The 19,221-nt window shown below is 36.6% G+C and overlaps 1 protein-coding gene across 1 annotated transcript in view; it reads right to left on the bottom strand.

Moving 5' to 3' along the window:
• Nucleotides 1-19,221, bottom strand: part of USH2A (Usher syndrome 2A (autosomal recessive, mild)) — a 1,370,557-nt gene that overhangs the window by 1,144,718 nt on the left and 206,618 nt on the right. Inside the window, 2 exon segments of the mRNA XM_006834191.1 lie at nt 17,388-17,430; nt 17,432-17,479. Of these exon segments, the coding sequence (XP_006834254.1) occupies nt 17,388-17,430; nt 17,432-17,479 (91 nt within the window).

The raw sequence follows: 19,221 nt of genomic DNA, 5'->3' as shown, positions 1-19,221 counted from the left end.
AGCAATGTAGAAGGGTCCCAGTCTCTCCACATTCTTGTTATGGATCCATTTTGATACCTGTGTATACCAAGTGATGAGATCCATATGTATTAGTACTATTTTGTTGGAAAAAAAGTATTCACCAAAGACAATGAGTAAATGTTTGATCTTATAAAATTGTATCATGCAATCTCCAGGATCATTTCTATCACTAAGCCTATATTTTCCAATTACCAGTTTCTGCTCTTTCTGTCCATCTTTCACACTTCAGTCACCAGTAATTAACAATGTATTTTGATTGCATGTTTGAACAATTTCAGACTTCAGAGGTTGGTAAAAATCTTCAATTTCCTCATCTTTGGCATTAATGGTTGGTGTGTAAATGTGAATAATAATTATATTAACTGGTCTAAGTTATAGGTGTATGGATATTCTCCTATCATTGACAGCATTGATCTTCAGGATAGATCCTGAAATAGGTTTTTTTTAATGATTAATGCGATGATGGTTGTGATAGTGGTCTAGGTGTACCATGGAATTAGTTCTGACTCACAGTGATCCTGTATAGGGCTTTTGAGGTTGTAAATCTTTACAGGAGCAGAAAGCCTCATCTTTCTTCCATAGAGCAGCTGGTATTTTTGAACTGCTGAAGTTAGCAGCCCAACTAGTAACCACAACGCTAGCAGAGCTTCCTGAATGTGGTGATATTCCTCTTCAATTTGTCATTCTTGATACAATATGCCATATGATTGTCCAATTCAAAATGACTTGTTGATGTTGTTGTTGTCAGGTGCCATCGAGTTGGAACCGACTCATAGAGACCCCATGCACAGCAGAATGAAACAATGTTCGATCCTAGACCAACCTCACTACCGCCACCACACTTGATGCCATCAATGATGCCACCTGGCTGATCCATCTCGTTGGGGTCTTCCTCTTTTGCTCTGACCCTCCACCTTACCCAGCATGACATCCTTCTCCAGTGACTGTTCTCTCCAGACAATGTGTCCAAAGTATGAGAGACGAAGCCTAGCCATCTTGGCCTCCAAGGAGCACTCTGGCTGCACTTCTTCCAAAATAGATCTATTGGTTCTTTTGGCAGTCCATGACACTTTCAGTATTCTCCTCCAACACCACAACTCAAAGGCATCAATTCTTCTACAATCTTCCTTATTCACTGTCCAGCTTTCGCATACATATGAGGCTATTGAAAATACCATGGCTTGGGTCAGGCGCACCTTAGTCCTCAAGCTGACATCTCTGCTCTTCAATACTTTAAAAAGTTTTTGTGCAGCAGATTTGCCCAATGCAATACGTTATCTGATCTCTTGACTGCTGCTTCTGCAAGTGTTGATAGTTGATCCAAGAAGACTAGTACTAGTCTATTTAAGCTTACTAATGTCTAGGCTATTGATCTTTAAGCATTTCATTTTATTTCTGAGAACTTCCTCTTTCCACAGAGTCATACTCTATACATTCCATGTCGTGATTATTAGTGGATATTTGTAGCTGTTTCTTCTTATTTTGAATCATGCCCGATCAGCAAGTGATGCTCCTAAAAGCTATCCTACTTTCATGTCAGTAAGATCAACTTTAATTTTGAGTAGGCAGCTCTTCCTCAGTCAATTTTTAGTGCCTTCTATTCTGATGGACTAAGTTTTAGCACCATATCAGACAAAATTTTCACTGTCCAATTCTTTTAGAATAAAACCAGTCCTCTTCCAAATCTTTCTTAGTCTGCATATTGCGTTGGAATCTGTCCACCATGAATGACTTTTTTGGTATTTGAAATACTAGTGGTGTATCTCCCAGTATGACAGCAACATACAAGTCACCACAGTATGATGAACTGACAGATGAGTGGTGGATGAAATCTTATAAACTTTTCTTAAACAAAAATATCAAAGTATGAAACTATTATTCCTTGGCATATCCTTCATCTAGGTCAATATATTTCTGAGGGCAGAAATTTCTCAAACCCTTCTCTGAAGAATTTTGCACACCTTGATTTCTATCTCTCAAACCCTTCCCTGAAGAATTCTGCACACTTTGATTAATATCACATCAAAATGGAAGTGTAGGCATCCTCAAAGGACTCAAATCATGCCCCTCTTAAATATTATTTGAGTTTGGAAAATCAGAAGGGACAAGGTCAGGGTTATAGGGTAGATGGACATGGTTTCCCAACAAAATTCTAATAGGACAGCTGTCTTAGGTTAGGTTCTCTATAGAAGCAAAATCAGTGAAGCATATATATCTGTCTATAGAAAGAGGTTTCTTTCAGGGAAATGGCTCACACAGTTAGAGAAGCTGGCATGTTCCAAGTCCATGGGTTTCTCCTGACTCACACAGGTACAAGGTCTGAAAAATCCAAGTTCTGCAGGTCAGACAGCAGGCTTTTGGATGAAGAGACAAATGAATTCAAGGTCAGCAAGTAAGATAGCAAACTGCTGGTGACCCCTAGAATCAGCAGGCTACTGACTCAAGTCCAAAAAACAGGGGTCAAATAATGAGCCAGATGCAGGATCCAAACCAGCCAAAAAAGCAAGCAAGTTTTTTAGAGAGTAAAAAAATATTGGAAGGAGGCCACATCTCTTAGATAGTTTCCTTTCAATTGATTGGCTGATCATAGCAGATATCATTATGGAAGTGATTACATTATATGAGAACTCATCATGGAGATTACTATGTCTTAACTGCCAAACCACTGAGAATCCTGGCCCAGCCAAGCCAACACATAACCTTAAACATCACAACAGCCCTTGCTACCCTCAAAGAATTAATATGTGCATTGTCATGATGGAAAACATCTTCTTTATAACAATTTTCCTGGTATTTTTCTTATCATGCAGTTTTCTTAAAATATCTTCATAACAAGCACCTGAGATCATATTGTGTCCTTCAAGAAGCTCTGTCAAGTTTATCCCTTTGAAACCCAAAAAAAACTACACAACAACAACAACAACAACAAAAAAAAATACCCCGTCACCTTCTGAGCTAACGTCTGTGCCTTGAAATTTAACTGGCCTTGAAGATCCCTTCAGAAACCACCGTTTTGATTGGACCAGGTTTCTTTGTGTTTGTTTTTAAGGTACCCTTGATAGACTATGGGGCTTCCTGGTGTGAAGCTGTAAGCACTGGACTGAGAACCACAAGGTCAGCAGTTCAAATCTATCAGCTACACCTTGGAAATATTATACAGGGACACTATGAATCAGAACTGACTTGATGGCCCTTAACAACAACAACAGAAGATACTATGGAGTCCCTTTAAAGATTTCCTACGGAATCCTGGTATGATACTGTAGGATAAGCACTGGACTACTAACCATCTGTGGTTCAAAACTACCAGCCACTCTTGAAACCCTATACAAGTTCGCTATGTCCCAAAACCCAGTTGATGGCACATAACAACAACAAAGAGTGTATTACTAAGAGTTCTCTGAAGTCATCCACTGATTGCAGAAACATGTTTGGAATAAAACTGCATTATGAACTGAAATCCTCTTAGCAATAGTTTTTTACTTCCCCTCATTCAATGGTTCTATTTATAGAAAATCTCTTTGAAAGCATTTTATCCTGCTGTTATGCAGCTGGTTGGTTTGAACTGTGGACCTTGTAGTTAGTTACAGTATTTATATAACAGCACCTTTCTTTAATTCTTCTCCTCGTTTTCTCTCTTAACCCTACCATGCCACTGAAACATTTCTTGTCAAGGTCACTAACGGTCTTCACATTCTTAAATCCAATGACCATTTCACATTTTCCATCTTCCTCCATTTTCTAGATTATCTGACAGAGCTGTTAACTTTCTCCTCCGTGAACTGCTTTCTGTATTTGGCTTCCCAATCACCTAGTCTCCTGAATTTATTTCTAGCTCACTGACCCTTTCGATATCTTTTGTTACTTTTTATCCATTTCCCCAACATCTTCTAGTGGGAGATCTCCAGGATTCTGTCCTTGGACCACTTCTTTTCTATATCATTTCCCTGTCTGCAGTCACTTTCTTGGTGATTTATATATCATCATAGCTATGACTTCTAAATTGTTACCGCCAATAAAATCTATCATATGACCTCATTTATATTAAAAAGACAAGAACAGGAAACATACGCAAAGTTTATTAGTGATTATGGAGTTGTAGTATGGCTCCATAGGATAAGCACTGAACCGCAAGGTTGTTGTGAACTGCAAGGTCAGTGGCTCAAACACACCAGCTTTTCCTCAGAAACCCTATACAGGGTGGCTATGACTTGATGGCACTTAACAACTACACCACCACCACAGGTGAAAGGGGATGGGAAAGAGAGACAGGGATTATTGCTTATGGAGCATTGAACTCTAGTTTACAATGAAGGGGAAGTCACACTGATTAAGGGTAGGATTACACTGCCAATTAATATAACTGCTGCCAATAAGTTGTATACCTGTAAAATATTTAAAAGGCAAAAGTTATATGATAGATATATTAGCAACAACAACAAAAAAGAACAGTTGTTCAGGTTGCTTATATACAACCAAACACCTCATGGGATATGGTTTGTTCATTTTAAGGTCTAGGGTTATAGTTTCTATTGACATCCCAATTTATTGGCCTAATATCACATTTAAAGGAGCTCTGGTGGCATAGTGGTTACGAATCGGGCTGCGAACCGCAAGGTCAACAGCTCAAAACTACCAGCTGCTCGGGGGGAGAAAGATGAGGTGTTCTGCTCCCGTAAAGATTAACAGCCTCGGAAACACTGTGCAGGGTCGCTATGAGTCGGAACTGACTCCACGGCACATAACACCAACAACAATATCACATTTACTGTTTTTGCTTTACCTCTTAGTATGTTGTGTAGTACTTGGGTTTTAAAAGCTTACAAGTAGCTATTTAAGGTAAAATAAGTGGTCTCTATTCCATTGGGAGTCCTGGTATGGCACTGTAAGACAAGCACTGGACTGCTAACTGCAAGGTAAGAGGTTCAAACCCATCAGTTATTTCCCAGAAACCCTATACAGGGTTGCTATGAGTCAGAACCAACTCAACAGCACTTAACAAATGAACAAACAAAAACAATTACACTGGAGCAACAATGGAGAAAGAAGGAGAGTCAGGAATATTAAGAGCCAAGGAATGGGATGTGCATATATTTGCCTCCATGAGCAACTACCTTCTTTGCCATGAGAGCAGAAGAACAGCTAAAATCACTACAATTTTGACCAAATATTCTATAGAAGAATCCAGATCAGAAGAGAAAAAAAAATTCAGAACAGATTTTCAAATTCCCATGGAATCCTGGCTTTCTGGAGGCATGGAGGCTGAATGAACCCTTAAAAATATAGCCTTGGTCACTACAAGACCAAGCAAGGGAAGCCATCAAGGCAAGCAATCAAGTCCCTTCAGGACAAACCTCCCTCCAAGATGAAACTCAAAGGGAACACATGAGCAGGCATGTAAGATTGCTGGTGACCACATTGTTCAGCTGGTAAGTGAAGAGGGAGGAAAGCCAGCAATGAAGATATGGGCTGAGTTTGACTACGTTCCATAGACTCCTGGAACTGGAAATGAGAGAGAGAAGAGGAAGGGCTGGTTGGTTCGAAGTGGGGTGAGACTTGGGAACTCTTGAGTCCATGCACCAGGATACAGCCACAGAGGGTTAGAGCTGAGAGTGAGCATCCAGCTGATATGAAGTGATAGGAGACGTACAAGAACACCCAAGCTTGTAGATAGCACTCATTCAACCTAGTCTCATTGGCTTGATGATCAGAACTTGACTAGAGGCAGACTTTAAATTTAAAACATTTTTATAAAGGAGACAGGTGTAAATTGCTAAAATTTTATGACCTTGACCTATACTTATGGATGTAGTAACTCAAAATACCAACTGTGAGGGAAGTAGTCTTCACATCAAGTATCAATCCCATCCTCTCTGTATACAGTGTTGATAGGAGAGGCAACTTAGACATTGGCTACCTAAAATTTGTTGTTGTTGTTGTCAAGTGCCATCAAGTCCATCCAACCCATAGCAACCCTGTATAGGGTTTCTGAGGAGCAGCTGGTGAACTTGAACTGCCGACCTTGCAGTTCAAATGTCTTTGCATTCTGGTGCATTAACCCACAGCGCCACACCAGGAGTCCTAAAATGGGGGGGGGGGGGGGCATAAAAGCACCAAGTGACTAAGTGACTGGCTTACAAGTTTTCAAGAGGGAGTTTAGTTTCAGAGTGTGTGGGGGAAGGTAGAATCTTCACTGAATAGTTTTCATCTTGTCTAGACAGGTCTGGTGAAAGGCGACAGGGATAAGATTCTTATAATTCAGTAGTGAGTTACTGTTATCATGACTATTTGAGACTGTTACCAACTGTAAAAGTAGACGTTTTGTAACAAAAAGGGGGGGAGTAGTTAATTTTACAGTCCAGGGACAGAGGACCCTAGGACTATCAAGGGAGAAGAGCATGAGTGGAATGTGGAATCCTATCCAGAGAAGCAGCGACATCAGAGATGGAGGTAGAGACTAGGATATGGAGAGATAGAGCAGCTGAAGACTCTAGATTCATGGAAAGAGAAAGGCTGTGTACTGGCAGCTAGGAGGTAGGTTTGTAGAATGTGTCCTTTGGTTGTTTAAATAATTATATATTCCTGTGTGTTTTTGTGTACATCCAATAAATAAATAAATAAATAGAGAATAGAAGCAAATACTGTTGAATAAAGAAGCACAGAGATTAACCATTGCAATGAAATGATGAGTATAAAACTGATGTTCTGTTTTCCCATGTAAACTATCATTCAATTCACAATAAAAACATATATATAGCCTTGAGATCATCTTTAAACCATAAATCAAAATATCCTGTGAAGTCTTCTTACAACTAAACAATTATTGTTGTTCTTGTTAAATACCATGGAGTCAGTTCCCAGACATAGCGTTCCGTTTTAGAATTTCTGAGGAATACCTAGTAAATTTGAACTGCCCAATTTGCAGTTAGTCACCCAGTGCTTGTCCTACAACTAAACACAGCTAAGGATTCCACAAATGACAGTTAAGGACTCCACAACTAAAAACTAACATAGCTTAAAAGTTAAGGAATGCATTCTTTGAGAATTGTGCTCTTTTAAGAACTATCTATATGGATGAAATTGACAATAGCAACTGGAAAGATTAAACAGGAAATTTAGGGAGCCATGAGTTTATATATTCAGTGAAGAAAACATTTGGAAAAGGAGAGTGAGAATGGTTGTACAACTTGAAATTTTAATCAATGTCACTGAAATGTACATCTAGAAATTGCTGAATGGGTGTATGTTCTACTGTTTACATTCTCAACAACAACAAAAAATAAAATAAATTATTTTTTAAATGTCTCACTTAAATCTAAGCTCCTATATAAGTCTATTTTGATTTCTAATCAGCACATCCAAAACCACTCCTGATCTTCCATACCCACCCAAATTGGTTTCTTGTCTAGACTTTTCACCTTCGGAAATTACCAACTGCATCCTTCCAGTTAGTTATGTCAAAATCCATCCTTTTAAATTCCACAACCCATATCCAAGCCATCAATTAATCCTATTCATACTCACCTATGTTGTTGTTGTTATGTGCCATCGAGTCGGTTCCGACCCACAACATCCCTTAATACCACTGCAGCCTAACTCAGTTTATTATTTCGCTAGATTACCTTTATTTATGTAGCGCACCTTCAAATAAATTCCTTCCTCACTGAGAATAAAATCCAATGTCCTTAAAATGACTTAGAAAGTCCTATGTCTTTTGAGTGGTCCCTCCTCTTTTGGAATAAATTTAATTTTAAAAAATGTTCTATTTAATATTATTTACCTTTATTAAAATATTATTTTGGTACCTCCTTAAATTCTGAGCTGAAGAAACTCTCTTATCTTAATTCAGGCTTTGTTCTGACAATAGCATTTAAAAAACAAAAATTTGTATTTGATTAGTTCTTCTTTCAGATCAATTTAACATATTTACATTTGTTTATGGTTACTGATATATTTGCAATTTGCATTTGCTGTTTACCCTACTTTTTCCCCCCCACTTCTTTTCTGTCATATTTAAGAAAAAAAAGTTGTTTATTAATTCGATGTTATCCTCCATAGTTTGGGAAACTACATTGCACATTTCTGTTCTTTAGAGGAATTCTCCTTTAAAATAAAAGTACTTGAAGTCTGAATATACTTCATTCTCTTCCTGAATAACCAAAGGACCTTCTTCTTGTTGTTGAGTGCCATAGAGTTGACTCTGACTCATAGTGACTCATAGTGACTCATAGGGTTTCCAAGGAGCAGCTGGTGAATTTGAACCACCAACCTTGCAGTTCAAATGGCTTTGCAGTCTGACGCATTCACTCACAGCACCATACCAGGCAGGACTCAAAGGACCTTAAGTCTCTTTAAATGCAATCATCCTTTGTGTGTCTTAAATGCTGTTTTTAATGTATAGTTTAGTGTTATCTTATTTTTCCATACTCCATATAGAGAATTAGTGTTACTATTTAATGCAGTCAATATGTATCTCTATTTATCCACATATTTAATGGCTTATCAGGTCCTTTTGTTCTGGGATCATTTTATTTCTTCCTGAAATCGATTCTTTATAATCTACTGGTGATAATATTATTTTGGACTAAAAATACTTTTTTCCTTTATATTTTATTGATAGTCTAGCTACAAATACAATTCTAGGATTGTTGATTATTTTCTCTGCATTTCCAAGACACTATATCTTCTGCCTCTATTGTAACTCAAGAAATCTGGCATCAGTTGTTTCCTATAAATAATTTGCCTTTTCTTTCTGACTACTTTTAGAATCTACTCTTAGTCTTTGGTGATCAGCAGATTTATTTCCATAGACTTAGGGTTGTTTTTGTAGTTTAAGTAGCTCTGGTAGTATAGTGGTTACGAATTGGCCTGTGAACCTCAGGGTCAGCAATTCTAAGCTACCAGCTGTTCTGTGGGAGAAAGATGAGGCTTTCTGCTCTCATAAAGATTTACAGCCTCAGAAACCCTGTACAGGGTTGCTATGAGTCAAAACCAACTAAATGGCACATAACAACAACTACTTGAGATAACAAGGAATCATGTTTTTTTCTTAATTTTGAAAAGTTACTTATCTTTACTTCTTCAATTACCGCTTTGTTTTCATGATCTTTATCTGTGTCTTTGTAAGCCCATCTCATCTTACCTCCCACACTCTTAACATATTTTTTATATTTTAAATTTGCATTTTAAATTCATTTATGTGCATATCTATCTTAAGGAAAACACTAGTGCAAACATATTTCAGAGGTGAATAATATCACTAAGTGTCAGAGAGGAAATGAAATTCTTCACCTTGTCCTCTAAATATGTATCTAGTATACATTTAACAGCTACTTGGTGTGGCACTGTTGGTTAATGCACTGGACTGCAAAGTCCGCTTGAACTGGGAGGTCTGCAGTTCAAGTTCACCAACTGCTCCTAGGAAACCTTATACAGGGTCACTATGGGTCAGAACCCTACTCTATGGCACTTAACAATAACAACATACATTTTATGATGTGAACTACTTGACTGTTAGTTACGTGAACATGAATCAATTCACTCTTCTTACAAAACATTACAGTGTAAAATGGAATACTTTTGGAGTGAAATATTTTTGTGTTCAAACAGAAAAAAGTAGTGGTAAAATTTGATGTGTAATAGAAATATGACGCAAACCAGTCATAATGACTCATGCTCTTGGACATTAGTGCTCTAAAGGAACACGCTCTGAAATGACAGGAAATGTACATTTCCATAATAAACACTGTAGAGTGTGATTCTATTCAAATTATTGAATAGAAGGAAGGTTTACTCTATAAAATGTGTTTAAACTGGCTCTGCTATTCAAAATACTAACAAAAATGCATACTGATTATTTGATTGTAGTTAATTCATAAGAGCTATGATTAATGTTATAAAAGGGTCACAGATCAGAGTCCAAAAATAGGGCTATTCATGGGTACTAATAAATTGCTCTGTGATGGCTTGGCCACCCATGTAGGCAGTGATGTCACAAAATGATGAAAGAATAACTAAGTGGCCAACAAAGTGCTACCGGTTGGCTGAGGCACCAATCATTGCATCACTCTTGGCCTAGAGTCCTTGAGAGGTGAGCATGGTTATTAAAAGAAAATGAAAAATCATATGGATGCAAATTTCAACTGACACCACTTTTCTTAACAGTAGTGTTGGTCTAGCTGTGTCCATGAGCCAGTTCTGACTCACAGCAACCCTGAATAAAGTTTCCGAGATTGTAAATCTTTATAGGAGCAAAGAGTCTCATCTTTCTCTCATGGAGCTGCTGGTAGATTCAAATTACTAACCTTGAGGTTAACAGCCCAGTGCACAATCCACTAAGTTACCAGAGTTCCTCTTCCGTAACAGAAGTCTCTATCAACTCTTAAAACAGGTAAAGAAAGCACTTGTTGTCTAGTGCTGTCAAGTTGGTTCTGACTCATAGTGACCCTGCACAGGGTTTCCAAGGCTGTAAATCTTTACGGGAGCAGAAAGCCTCATGTTTCTCCCATGGAACAGCTGGTAGTTTTGAATTGCTGACCTTGCGGTTCACAGTCCAATTCATAACCACTACGCTACCAGAGCTCCTTAAAGAAAGCACTAGGTAGGAATAATAGATATACTGCATAGCTAAGCACTTGTGTTTGTTAATATATACTATTGATACTCAAGCTTATAATTTCTAGGGAATATTCTGCACCAGTAGTCCAGGTGTGGCACTGTAGGAAAAAGCACTGGACCACTAAGTCAGTGGCTCAAGTTCCTCAAAAACTCTATACAAATTTGCTATGAGTTGGAACTGACTAGATGGACTTTCTAGTAAGGTAGGCCACAGCTATTTTATTGCTATAAAACTTACAGTGAAAGTAATTAGAGAACATTTTTTCATGCGGATTTAAAAGGCTGTTATATTATGCAATGAATAGTTCCATGATTTGAAATTTTAGAACATTCAAAACTAATCTGTGATGACTGAAGGCAGATTGGTGGTTTCCTACGGCTGGGGATTAGGGTTGCAAAGGGGCACAAGATAGTTTTAGGGAGAGGAAAACATTCTATACTTTGAATGGGATAGTTTATTGCACAGAGATATGTATTTGTCAAAACTCATCAAGCTATATATTTGATTTATATACAAAAAAAATTCTTTTTGTATATAAATCATGCTTCAAAAAAGTTGATTTAAGAAAGAAAAGTCTAGTTTTACAAAATTTTACAATTAGGAAAACCTGGGTAGTACACATGATCCCTTTGCATTATTTCTTGCAATTTCATGTGAATTTACAATTATCTCAAAATATTAATTTCATTTAAAAATACTATACAATTAACAGTGATTATTATCCAAATAAAATTAATAACTTAAGAATTACTTTCCAAATCTATAGAGTATCTAATGATGCATGAACTATCAATACCATTTAACCCTGAATTCTACTTGAAAATATTCAACTTTGCTTGAAAATTACTAACATATCTATATCTAAAGGAGCTCTGGTAGCATAGTAGTTATGAATCGGGCTGCGAACCAAAAGGTCAGCGCTTTGAAACTACCAGCTGCTTCGCGGGAGAAACATGAGGCTTTCTGCTCCCATAAAGATTTACAGCCTCAGAAACCCTATTTAGGGTTGCTATGGGTCAGAACTGACTCGACGGCACTTAACAACAACAACAACATACCTATATATATCTCTATATCCTTTCTGTATAGCTCTAGATATCTCTATATCTATCTATTTCTATATATACATATATCAAGAATTTGATCCTTTGTTTTGTCTCAGTGTAATCCCAAAATGGACCCAGCAAATTAATCTTTCATTGCTTCCATCATTCCTGGGGAATAATTTCTAAAATTCTACTCCATTCATAAAATGTGCTATGTTTGTTTATGGTATACATAATATATTGCAACAGTATGAGGCACCAACCATTCCTTTCACAACCCTCTCTATTCTCTACTCCTCAGTTGGGTTTGATAATCGATATCCAACACCGACATAGATTTCAGGTAGCACACTCACAGTTATGGGCTTCACTAAGGAAATTACAATACAGGGTCAGAAGATCCTCAAAACACAGTTGTTCCAGTCAGCTGCTAATAAATGCCCACAAGGCATACTACTCCACCTTAAGGTTCATTCTGAGGGTGCTCTGCTCTAGCTCTGTGGGTAAGCAAACCTACTCTTCAAGTAAGTCTCCTGACCAAAGTCACTCAGATTTACTTGCCCCATGGAATGAGAAGTCCACTGCTCTGTCTTGTGAGCTGGTTCTGCTGCCGCTGCTCCATTGCCACTCCTCTAATGTCACAGCTTTCTTTCCCTGGGTCCAGAAGGTTCAATGTTTAGGGATCTGATGTCCCAAAAGATGCACTCCCCTTCTGGCTCGTCTTCTTTGATGATAGTGAAATCCTTCCTCCTGCTTCTGAGATAGCGCATTTTAAAACCATGCTTGAGTTCAAGTGTTTACAGTTAACAATTAACTCTGCTAATATCCACAGCTGAATCATGTCTTCCTATCAGTATCTTCTCCTACCCTCAAACCCAGACCCAGCAGGGAATAAGTGTTTGGTGAGGCCAAGATACTGGAATCCTGGTGTGGCATTATAAGATAAGTACTGGATTACTAATCACAAAGTTGGTGGTTCAAACCCATCAGTTGCTCCTTGGAAACCCAATACAAGGTCACTATGAGACAGAATGCATGCTGTGACTCTTAACAACAACAACCAAGATGCTAGTGGTAAATATGGTGGCAAATTAAATGGTGATACTGCTCTAAGGAAGGTAACTACTAGATTGAGTCAGTCAGTTGTTGTCATAAAGAAAAAGGGACACCGAGTTGTATTACCTTCTTATTATTTAAGAGAAGCCAGAAATTAAAACAAAAAGAAAAAGTGAAACTTCCTGTTGCTAATTGAATTAAAATTTGTTTAAAATCCATTCCCACCTGTGGACCACCATTTTGTTACATCAACTTTTTAAATTATTGAATAATGCTACATTAGGAAAACGCCCTAGAATGGCTACCTATATGAACATGCTCCTGAATTCGCCATTCTATTGCTTTCTCAATTCATTTTTACTTCTGCTAAAAGCACTTTATCACAGGAACGGCAATTGCCAAGAACTGGCATATTCTCAAGTCTTACGTTTTCAGCTGTTTGACAAATGGCTGTAACATAATTCACAAAAGTCTTGTTTATTGAGTAATGTTATTAATGGTTAGCATAATACTGTGAAATTGAAAATACTCTTTTTGTATTATGTCCAAGTCTTTGAAAAGAACCAGTGCTTCCAATAGGAAATGAATGGCTCATGTTAAGACTTATTATTCTTTAAAGTGAAACAATGTGAAGCTCTTTTAAATACATGGTGGTGGTGTGGCGTGGAGTCAGTTTCAACTCATAGCGACCCTTCATACGGTTTCCAAGGTTGTAAATCTTACTGGAGCAGAAAGCCTCATCTTTCTCCTGCAGAACAGCTAGTAGTTTCAAACTGCTGACCTTGAGGTTAGCAGCCGGACTTCTAACTTACTACTGGTAAGAGCTCCTTTAAAATAGGTATATATTCAAATTACTTTGAGACAAATTTTCTCAGACACATGATTTCCCATATGAATTAGTGACCTTCAAAAAATTCATGGATAAATTCCATTATCCTTGGATTACAATTTTCCATGAACTTTTAAAGTTTGCATGTATTACTAAAGTTTGAACTATAACAAAAAGAGAGTAACGCTTATAAAATGCTTTTATAAAATAATTTTTCATTTTCAGCATACTGAAAAATCATTCAACTTAACAGTCTATTGCCTTTTTTTTTTCCTTCAGCTGAATATGCCAAAGTTTGCTAAGTGAATATTATCTGTTGCTTTTAAATTTAAGAATAAATTAATAAATTATCAAAACATGTCGAGGAGGAAAATAACATAAAATCAACTTTTTCACTTTTGCCTTTGAAAGGCACTTATGATCTAAATAAGTGGGACTGGAAGCATTAAAATGTATTCCAAGCCCAAATTAGAGGTAATTATTTCTCTGCTTCATAAGCCAACAGTCACCACCTGAGACCAGGTCGGAAAATCCCAACTTGACTTTTGAGACCAATCATGAGCTTTAATTCACTTAATGGCTCTATTTTAAGGAGCAGCATAAAATCATCCAAGAATTGTACAACATAAAACACTTAACTGTGAGCAATTAAAGAGAAAGAAAGAAAGAAAGAAAATCCAAAAACAAACATTAAGAGAGAGACTAGTGAACACAGTAAGAAAAGCTCAGCTATGGTATGAAAGTATTAGACTGCAGTTCACATACACTAGGTACATTCTGATTAAGTTGCCGAATTGATGCAAGAGCACTGTTTAAACTAGGTGCTGAATTGTTTCTTTTGAGTAACGTAGTGGTTACGAATCGAGCTGCGAACTGCAAGGTCAGAAGTTCGAAACTACCAGCTGCTCCGTGGGAGAAAGATGAGGCTTTCTGCTCCCGTAAAGATTTGCAGCCTCGGAAACCCTGTGCAGGGTCACTATGGGTCGGAACCGACTCGACGGCACTTAACAACAACAGCAATTGGGGTCGGGTGAGATGGATTAATGAAAATAACTGTAGTTTGCACCAATGGGTTGTACTTTACTACTAATATGAAGATTGGTGGTTCGAATCCGTTTAGTGGTACCTTGGAAGAAAAGAATTAGGAGAACACTCCCATTAGGATTGCTTTCGTTTTTAAGTGCCCTCAAATCAGTTCCAACTCGTAATGACCCTCGATAGGGTTTCCGAGGATCGACTGATACGTTTGAACTGTCAACCTTACAGTTAACAGTCCAGTGCTTATCCTACAGTGCCACAATAGATCATTCAAATTATAGTCAAGAAATCCTATGGAGCTGTTACATCCTGTAGTACATGGGGTCACTGTGGGTGAGAAATGACTACACAGTAATAGATTTTTAGATTAATTTTTTTTTAATCACTGATTACAAGGAAAGGGAAGAAGCGTCTATCTTAAATGATTAAAATCAAAGACCCTAGGAAAAATTAGAATTATATGTCACCTTCACTTTAAATTCTAAAGCAAATTGAATTGACAAAAATCTAAATACACACATACACATAATAATGGCTTCAAAAAGAATCAATCAAATTACTTAATTTCCTATATGTGACAATATGATAGGTCATACAATCAAACAAATTAAAGCCAATTCTTGTAAACAGTATTTTTCTTCGTGATACATTCATGAAACCAAATGTAAGATTAAAATTTAGAAATCAAAAGATTAAAACATGGACACATGACATGATTTCTTTAAAAAGAATTATTGATCTAGACTGAAGAATAAACACACAAACAAAAGGATCTAGTGTGATAAAGCAATGATCTGGGAAATGAATTCAAATCAATGTCTGAATTACAGTATGAACATTGTGGTTTGAGCATGTACAAAGAAAGAAGACTGCAACTAAGTCAAACTCTGCTTTGAAACTGAGCAGCAGGACATCATGCAATGTGCCAAAGGATACCTGCATTGTAGTCATATCCTTGTTATTGAACTGCACACACTAATGTGCAGTGGAAAATAAATTAGAACAGATTGAAAATCCAGAAGACAGAAATTGAATTCACAAAAACTTTAGCAGATAATTTGTTAAAACAAACAAACAAATGAGGTTCTATAATATCCTAAAATTAACTTCAACAGAAGTGACTAGCAAAATCTAAAAGTACTTGGTCTAGGTATTCACAAATTATATATGAGTCTAAGACACAGTGCCGCTGTTTTCAAAGTTATGATGCACTAACATATAAACCCAAGCTAATGCAACAAATGAAACAAACATACCATTCCACTGTGCTTGCCTTTGGATAATTACTTTTTAGAATGACAGTAATTATATAATGGGATTAGCTACATTTGCTGTTTTAACTTTAATACATATGGTCAAAATTCCCACTTAAAATATTGTACCTATTTACATCCCATTAACAAAGTTTTAGAAGTTAATCTTCTCAGAAATCCTAAATGTTATCAATCTTTAAATTTTTGCCCATTTGATAGATGAAAAACAATTATTTTTTTTGAAAACGCCCTTTCCTGAAGTGAGGATGGATATCTTTTCATTGTGTTTACTGATTATGATCATGTGATTATCTGAAAATTGCCTGTTAATAATTTTTATTGCTTGTTTATTATGTGGTTTTATTTTTCTTGTCTTACAAATTCTTTATTATCTTTACTCTAAATCGGTTGCTATTATATAAACAGTTTTTATCAGTCCATAGCCTGCCACTATCCTTTAGATATCTTAGTTTTTACAATATACAGAACTGGAAAAAATATGTGATATACTGTGTCTTGATTTGTTTATTGTCATTTGTTGTGCTTTTTAAGTACTTCATTTTAAACAGATTTACCATTATTTTCACATTTAACATCTTATAGCCACCTGTACTTTTGTACATGCTGTAAGGTGAGGCTCTAACCTTATTTTCTTACAAATTGGCAGCCAATTGCTTCAAACACCATTGACTGTAAACTCTATACTGGTACCACTGTTACTACTGCTGTAGACTCTTTTGTATCAGCTATTGCTAATATTAATGTTGGATATGTCTATCAACAAATCTCTTTTTTTCCATTTACACCTATTCCTAAAGACACAGCTAAATTTAAAAATCAACATGAAATTTCCTCTGCCCATTATAGTCAAACTTAAATAACTTCTAAATCATTTTAGTACAGACTTCCAAGTGAATTACTGAGTTCATCATTAAAATACACTTGACTGAGGACAATACTTAATAATTTCCCTGCATCTTAATAGAAAACCAATGCTTGCATATCCTTTAGATAGAGAAATAAGACCACTTTTTGTTCAGTGTCATGCTATCTAAAAACGATAAGAATTGTTTTATCAATTGTGATAATGTTGATGAAAGACAAAATGGAAGAAAAAGAAAGAAAACCCCAAGATTTCATTTCAGTTGTAGTTGCTCTGATTGTGTTGACTGTTAAAAATAAACTTTCAACTATAGTGACGGCTTTTATTTTTCTTGACAAAAATTGCTGTTGGAAATAATTGGCATTTTAGGATCATATTAATTTATGTTTATTTATACCTGGAAGCTATTCTAAAATTAAGTTTATAGAATTTATATTTACTATTTCTATTTTTCTCTGGTGTGGCACTGGGAGATAAGCACTAGACTGTTAACCAAAAGGTCAACAGTGCAAATCCACCAGCCGCTCCTCAGAAATCCTATATAAGGTCATGGTGAGTTGGAATTGACTTGACAGCACTTAGCAACAACAACGTTGCTATTTTTTTAAAGTTTAGAATTCCATGCATCAAACAGAGAACTCACATGACGTCCTTCAGTGAAGCTTTCCTGAGAGCAAATGCATCTGTGGTTGGCTCTCTGTATTACAGGCATCAGCATGACCATTGCACTGACATTTGTCAACATAAGCATCAGACAAGTTTTAAGAAACACCAGCTCAACTGTGAATATATTTAAAGTTCTGTGAACATGCACACTATGTGAATCTGACAAAGGGAACAATTATATTTGACCAACAACAAAAAAATCAATTTCTCTTTAGTTATGTAGATATTCAGAAAGGTTTTAAATGAATCCTGAAATACTAGATTGAGTATCATCAATATCTAAACTGTGCTGGAAATTTAGTATATACAATATTCAATAATATTGAACATTATTAATTTAGAAAACAAAAATTTTAATGAGTTCCAAAGTATTGGAATGAGTATTATCAATATTCAAATCACACAGTACAGTGAAGGTAATTTTTCAAGCCAACAAAGGAACAAGGAAGCTTTGTTTTATGTGTTTTTATTCACCGCTCCTCAGTTTGTTGGACTGTGGTGGCTTGCATGTGGCTGGGATGCTGAAAGCTTTGCACCAATACTTCCAATATCAGCAATGTCACTTATTGTGGACAAGCTCTAGCAGAATTCCTTGACTAAGACAGAACTAGGAAGAAGGACCTGGTGATGCACTTCTTAAAAAAGTAAAAACTTGGCCAGTGAAAACCTTTTGAGTAACAAAGGAACATTGCCTGATATATGCTGAAAAATGAGCCTGTCAAATTGGTACACACTTGAAATACAAGTGGGAGAAGAACTACCTTCTCAAAATAGAGTCGACCTTAATAATGTGGATGGAGTAAGCCTTCAAGACCTTCATTTATTTATTTGGCAAGACTTAAAATGAGAAGAAAGGCCTGCAAACATCTATTAACAATCAAAATGAAAAATATGTGAAGTGTCTGCCAAAAATGTAATGGAACAATTGAAAGTCAATATCCCACATACTAGTAAGTTGAAATGAACTGATACCAGCAATTTTGAGTAGGACAATCATACATGGTCTACTACCACCACTCATCTGTCAGTCTGTCCTACTGTTGTGGCTTGTGAGTTGCTGTGATTCTGGAAGCTATGCACTGGTATTTTAAATACCAGCAGGGTAACCCATGGTGGACAGGTTCCAGATGAGATTCAAGACGAAGACAGACTAGGAAAAAAGAATGATGAACTACTTCCAAATATTAAGTCACAGAAAACCTTAAGACTAGCAGAGAAACACTGTCAGATACAGTGCTGGAAAATGAGCCCCTCAGTTTGGAAGGCACTCAAAATGCGACTGGGGAAGAGCTGACTCCTCAAAGTAGAGTTGACCATGACGTGAATGGAGTAAAGCCCATGGGAGTAAAGCCCGTGGGACCTTCATTTGATGATGGGGGCACAACTCAAAATGAAAAGAAACAGCTGTAAACATCCATTAATAATCAGAAAATAGAACTTACTAAGTATGAATCTCGGAAAATTAAAATTGTCAAAAATGAAATGGAGCACAAAAACATTGATATCTTAGGCATTAGTGAGCTGAAATGGACTGGTATTGGCCATTTTGACTCTACCAGCCACATGGTTTACTATGCCAGGAATGACAAATTAAAGAAGAATGGTGTTGCATTCATTGTCAAAAAGGAACATATCCAGATCAGACATGAGGTACAACGCTGTCTGTGATAGGATAATATCCATGTGCCTACAGGGAAGCCCAGTTAATACCACTATTATTCAAATTTACGCACCAACTACTAAAGCCAGTGAGGATGAAATAGAAAAATTCTACTAACTTCTTCAATCTGAAATTGATCAAACATGCAATC

This window comes from Chrysochloris asiatica, unplaced genomic scaffold, assembly GCF_000296735.1.
Source record: "Chrysochloris asiatica unplaced genomic scaffold, ChrAsi1.0 scaffold00009, whole genome shotgun sequence".
NCBI lineage: Eukaryota > Metazoa > Chordata > Mammalia > Afrosoricida > Chrysochloridae > Chrysochloris > Chrysochloris asiatica.
Note: the sequence above shows the minus strand (reverse complement) of the source record. Positions and strands in the feature narration are given on the sequence as shown.